Genomic DNA, 6,298 nt, shown 5'->3' on the forward strand with positions numbered 1-6,298 from the left:
CTGGTTCGTCGATCTGGGAATGAACCCGTTTTTTTGTGTGCTTTCTTTCAGATCCCGAGCCTTTAACAATAAAGCAAAAATATATGTAGCAACATATGAAGCAACACATAAGCAACATAGTTAGCAACATAGTCAGCAACATAACCGACAACATACGCAGCAATATAACAAGCAACACAAATGTAAACGTACGCAAAGTGAGTTCCTGATTGGTTTCATTGAGGTTGACTTTGTGTAGTACGGCCCCGCCGGCGTCACGAATCACAGTATTGGCATCCGCTGTGCCATTTTCGACAGTGATTTCCGTGGCACCATCGATTGCCTTAATGTGCCCCTGTCCAGATACCGGCTTCATGTCGTCTTCAGCAGCTGTATGACTGCTCGCAACCTCTTTCTCGGCCTCCTCTCGCGCAGCTTTCTGGGCCTCCTCTCGAGCAGCTTTCTCGGCCTCCTCTCGCGCAGCTTTCTGGGCCTCCTCTCGAGCAGCTTTCTCGGCCTCCTCTCGCGCAGCTTTCTCGGCCTCCTCTCGCGCAGCTTGCACAAAGCGTAGAATGGATGCCTCAAAACCTAGTAATTTAAAGCAGTGACAATTAGTATTTTCAGGTAACGTAACTGACTTGGCGTACCCGTCACATGCTGATCGCCATCGCACTTCCTTTTGTCGTCAAAGTCCTCTCCATCGTTGGCTTCCTTGGCATTGTCCGTATTGTCTTTGAGCCTGTCGATGCTGGTGTCTGCGTGACGTCCTTGATCGACGGTCCGAATAGTACTAGGGATATCTTCGAGGTCAGCGTCCCGTCCGTCGGCAGGATCGCGCTCCGGGTCATAATCCTCATCATTGTCATCGTCCACTGCAAAGCCTTGGACAGCAAACACGTAGTCGATGGGTTTACGCTCGCGTAGGGTAGCATTTGGCGCTTGTGTGCTCGTGTCGATCGGCCCAGAGGGCGCATCTTGGGCTTAATGCAACGCTAAATCAAAAGAAACAAAGCGGGTAAGCAGACACGATACACTACGTCACATGGCAACAGCTTACCCGACGTTCTGCCCGGGCGCGCTTGCAGGCTTGGTTACCATTGGTCCAGGAGAAGAGTACGTAGCTGCATCAGCAGCTAAAAGTGACATCAGCGTTGTGTTGGTAAATCGATTTAGAAACTTAATACAAACGCGACTTACCAGGTGCGTCGATTCTCAGCGAGCTCGCGCGTGGTGGCTTCGACGGTATCCCCTTCTTCTTCGTCACGTCCTTCCCTCCCTTAGCTCTCGTCGCTGAGCTTAAGGGGCGCGCGTTTGCCTGCCAACCCTTCTTCGCTGGTGTCATACTTGCTGGAGGCTGGTTTCTCGTGTCTGTATTCAAAATATAAAAATGGGAGGCTGGAAATGATTTGGGGGGATCGTACTTAAGTGCGAAAACTGGATCTTGCGAATTTTAATTTAGTCGGAAATTTTCACAGTAAGGAAAACGTAGATAAATTACGTAGCAACACAACAGCCGATTGTGTTGCTCTCAACCTGATGTCGTGACGTTGTGGCTGTGTTGTAGGAACGACTCCGGATCAGCAACCGGTTTTCATCAAAAATAAACGAATCGAAGCTTAAAATATACAAGCGATCGAGGAAAATGAGCTTAATATGGTCAAATAGTGAAAAAAAAAACTGGATTTTCTTAACCAATCATATTTATCGAAGAGAAGATTTTAACCAATCACATATACACTGCTGTGCCAATTATCTGCGAATTATCGTAGAAACGCTATTTTGACAAAACGCTATTATAGTTCCGAGAAGTGACCATCACTCTGACCCTGGACAAAAGTACAGTAGAAGGCAACTGGTGACGCCACTACCATGACCAAGGGGTCTGAGTTCACGCCTGTAGAAAGAGGCCAGATTTGTGGGCTTCGCGAGGCAGGTTGGGCGTTTACCGCAATCATAGGGAGGTCGCCGGCAGGCGTGAGCAAGTTTTGGAGGACGAAGCAGAACTTACGACCGTCCTGGACTTCGCTTCAGATTTGAGCAGTACAGTACTGTACTCAGTACAGTACAGTGTACTGTACCAGTGACGAGTGGGATTCCCACTGGGAATGATTGCGAATACCGTCCTATCATTCCCCAATTGCGCGCTTCCTGCAAAGTGGTAATGGGACTCATGAACGAGAAGACCCGATTGTTACCCGCAGTCCAGGCCATTTATGGCTCCACCAGCAGCAAGCTTAAGATCAAGCGTTGTCTGATCATCCTGGGCATTGCAACTGCAGTCATTTTGGCTGCATTAAGTGTGTGGTGGCTATTCTTCGTCGACCACGAGGCTGCGTCAGTCGAATTCATCTGTGGTGACACTAAGAACGAGGCCGGGTACATCAACCTACCCAACAAGAACGACGACCATTACTTCTACTGGTTCTTTGAGGCAAAGCACAATGCGAGTACCGCGCCCCTGGTCATTTGGTTGACGGGGGGGCCCGGGGGGTCAAGTCTACTGGCGCTATTCAAAGAGAACGGTCCGTGCCGTATCCAACCAGACCTCACGACGAAAGTGCACCCGTACTCATGGACATATGAAGCCAATATGATCTGGCTGGATCAACCTACAAGCGTCGGGTTCTCGTACAGTTCTGGAGGAGACCACGACTACAACGAGAAGGACGTGGGTGAAAATCTGTATTGGTATCTGCAGGGTTTTATTGAAAAGCACCCAGAATTTAAAGGACGGGAGTTCTTTTTAACTGGTGAGAGCTACGGAGGACACTACGTCCCCGGAGCAGCACATTACATTTGGCAGCAGAACAAGAAGAACGACACTAACGCAAAGAAGATCAATCTGCAAGGCATCGCAATTGGCAACGGATGGACGGAGCCAGCTGTGCAGGTACCTATGTAGATTTTCGAGCTATCTAGCAGCTCTGAGTTAACCTATCAGTTACTGTATGTTACAGCACCTGCACGCTCCTGATATGCTCGACAACTCGTACAACGTCACGCTGCTCGATGAAGCGGCAGCTGAGCAATTCAAGATTGGCGCTGCTAAATGCGCAGAGCTAACGCGCGAGTGCCAACAGTCTCTCACTGAATCATCTTGTGCCCAGTCGTACCAATACTGCTCCGATCACGTTTTTCTTGCGCTTTCCGCCAACCAAACTGGTCGTAACCCGTACGACATAAGGGAACGCTGCGACTGGGTGGACTTTGGTTTTTGCCACGGTGTGCCACTTCTCGAGGAATTTCTCGCGCAAGATTCAGTGCACAAGTATCTGAACGTGGATCGTGACTGGGTCGGGGGCAGTGACGAAGTGGGCGACAACTTCGTCGCAGACTACATGCAATCGTTCGACAATTATGTAGCAGATCTACTGAACGATGGCGTTCGAGTGCTTCTATACGTCGGTGACGCTGATACGATGTGCAACTGGTCGGGTAACAAAGCCTGGATCGACGCACTCGAGTGGAAAGGCAAGGAGGAATTCAACGATGCAGAGGACAAGTCGTTGATGACACAAGACTTGCTTAACCCAGATGCTGCTCTTTTGAATGCTGGCACTGCGAGAACTTTCGAGAACCTCGCTTTAGTGCGCATTTTTAACGCAGGCCACATGGTGCCGACGCACCAACCTGCCGCGTCCTTAGATCTCATAACTAAGTTCTTCAAGAATGAAGTGCTTGGATAAAGTACTTCTCCGGTGTTAACAGCTACTTCAAGAGCGGTATACTACTACATGTATAATAGTACAGTGCTGGCCATAAATAGGAAGCCATCACTATTTCTCGAATGGCTGCGTCAATTATCTGCGAATTACCATAAAACCGGCTCGCCTTGAGCATCGGAGTGCGGTTGCGCTTGACAATCCCCGCTGCTTGAGCTCTTGTGAGTAAAATGAGAGCTGAATGAAATTGAGAGATAGCTCCTAGCGCTGCACTGCTTCCTCCTGCTAGCTACCTTAGACATGTAACCCATGGGTGCGCTCCCTTAAGACGCCTTGAACTTGGTGAAGTTGGCGAGCCGATCTATCCGTTGAACCCAGGCGCAACAGGGTGAGAATGGGTGAGATGGCGGACTTGTCTGCTACACATTGTCCCTCTGTAGCCCATGTGCGGAGTATGCTGAAGTACTCTACGCACAGTACGTGCTGATACGGTAAGCCCCAGCGACGTCCTCACGGAGTTTGATGACGCTCCAGCCTTCTTTACCTCGAGAACGATGTGCCGTTTGGTCCTTTCACATACCTTCGTGGGCTTCGCAATCTCTTGACAGTTCCATAAGTGTCTCGGTTTGACGACGATCATGGGCGAATCCTAACAACATTAGCAGCACTAAATGCTGTTCAAGTCTGTCGGCAACGGTGTTGTGGGCAAATTTATCGTACAAAGAAGACAAGCCTATAAAATGGATGTGAGCCATCGTGATATGTAGAGCAATTTTATCGATTGTTGTGATATTATTACTCTTATCAGGACCATTTCGACTCGCACAATAATTCTCAGTAGTTTAAAGTACTTGATGGTGATAGAAGTTGTTGATAATGTCGAGCGCCACTGCAGGTTGGTCTTGAGGAACCATGTGTCCTGCATTGAATACTCGGACGAATGTGAGCTCTTCATTTGAAATCACCGAGCCAACAGTTTCATCATCGACGACCAAGTCGCGTGCCTCCGTGGCGTTAAAAGACGCCGACCCTTTCCATTCCAGTGCGTGGAGCCACGCCAGATTCCCCGACCAATTGCACTCCAGATCAGCGTCACCCGCATAGATCAACACTCGCACCCCCGCGTCCAGCAGATCGCCAACAAACGCACTAGTCGACATCATGACGTCAGACGACTTGGCAAACGCAGAATTCACGTCCAAATTGCACATTTGCCAGTCACCGACACGATCGTCCACGTGAAGGAACCGACGTAGGTTTGGAGAGTTGAGATAAGGCGTGATCAACTCGATATCCTTCGAAATACACTGGATGACGTCCGTGTCGCTGGTGGCACATGGCTGTCGGATGTCGTACGGGTTTCTCTTAGCTGCCATGAAGACGCTCTCCAGGTTGTCTTGGCAATAACCTGCGGCATCCCAGCAAAGCGATGGCTGCGACTGGCACGCCTTCATCATGTGGCCGCAAATATCTGCCTGAGCTATTAATTTTGGCAGTTCATCTGGGTCAACGAACGAAATGTTGTATGCGTTTGTAGCCATGTCAATGAAATGCGGATTCTGGATAACTGGATTCGCGAGATTGAAATCCCCTGTAAATTAATAACAAGCGTCTTATCCACTTGGAGATTCTGTTGAAAGATGAAGTGCGCGGCAGCAGGTACATAATGACCGCCGAAGCTCTCGCCAGAGATGAAAAAGTCGCGGCCTTGTAGCTCTGGATGGCGCTCGAGGAAACCTTGTAAGAACCAATATATATTCTCTGCAACATTGTCTTCATTATCATCGGCATCCTTCGGATCAGGTCCGTACGAGAAGCCGACGTTCGTAGGCTGATCCAACCACACGACGTTGGCTTCATTAGTCCACGAGTACGGGTTCGTCTCAGTGGACAAGTCTGGTCTAACGCGGCACGGCCCGTTCTCAGTCAAAAGCGCCAACACACTAGAGCCCCCTGGGCCGCCAGTTAGCCACAGAACGAGTGGCGCAGTGTCAGGATTGCGACGCGCTTCAAAGTACCAAAAAAAGTAGTGATCGTCCACTTTATTGGGCAGTTTGATATAGCCAGAGTCTTGCTCGGTGTCTCCACAGAAATGTTCGTGTTCAGCTCCGTTAGAGGTGATAACGCGGATTGGTTTGGCTTGGTGTTTGCTGAGTTGTAAATTGGGGACCGTTCCGCGCCATAAACTCACGCCGAGCAACAGGCAGATCGCGCAGATCACCGCGAACGGCGGTACAGCCAGCTTGTGCACACGCGCGTAGCTCCTGATGGACGGTGGCGACTCGAGCGGATGACCATTGAGTAGCGGAGTGATCTCGGACGTCATGGGGCGTTGGTAGCTGTAGTAGCGAAATGAGCATCGTAGCGCCAGCACCACCAGAGTTCGTGTCCGTGTCTTTCTTACCATCATTCTTGGATCGCTCGCACAAAAGGTGCAGTTAGCTTCAACGTCGGCGTTGGCAGCCAACTTGGCTCGGATACTATCCGGGATAGCCGGCCGTGCTGTGCAGCAGACGCAGCCCGGACCAGACAAGTGTCGGACGATTCATCATGTGGGAGATCTTCCTGGCGGGGTGCCTAAGGCAACGTGCCCTTTTCATCTAGCAGTACAGCGCAATTGGGCGCCGGCCGGCGAAGGATACACTAGTTTGCAATCG

The 6,298-nt window shown here is 50.2% G+C and overlaps 2 protein-coding genes across 2 annotated transcripts in view; one reads left to right on the forward strand and one right to left on the reverse strand.

The window, feature by feature from the left end:
* Positions 1-1,848: 1,848 nt before the first annotated feature.
* Positions 1,849-3,665, forward strand: PITG_07160 (serine protease family S10, putative; the record flags this gene model as incomplete). The annotated part of the gene is made up of 4 exons (XM_002905072.1): positions 1,849-1,912; positions 2,181-2,651; positions 2,709-2,869; positions 2,937-3,665. The coding sequence occupies 4 exons, from the start codon at positions 1,849-1,851 to the stop codon at positions 3,663-3,665; spliced, it is 1,425 nt and encodes a 474-aa protein (XP_002905118.1).
* Positions 3,666-4,483: 818 nt separating this feature from the next.
* PITG_07161 (serine protease family S10, putative) overlaps positions 4,484-6,298 on the reverse strand; it is a gene marked incomplete at both ends in the record, with an annotated part of 1,987 nt that continues 172 nt past the window's right edge. Inside the window, 3 exons of the mRNA XM_002905073.1 lie at positions 4,484-5,200; positions 5,305-5,584; positions 5,660-5,980. Coding sequence (XP_002905119.1) covers positions 4,484-5,200; positions 5,305-5,584; positions 5,660-5,980 — 1,318 coding nt within the window. The remainder of the gene's footprint in view (positions 5,201-5,304; positions 5,585-5,659; positions 5,981-6,298) is intronic.

This window comes from Phytophthora infestans, genomic scaffold (genome assembly GCF_000142945.1).
Source record: "Phytophthora infestans T30-4 supercont1.10 genomic scaffold, whole genome shotgun sequence".
Lineage (NCBI taxonomy): Eukaryota > Oomycota > Peronosporomycetes > Peronosporales > Peronosporaceae > Phytophthora > Phytophthora infestans.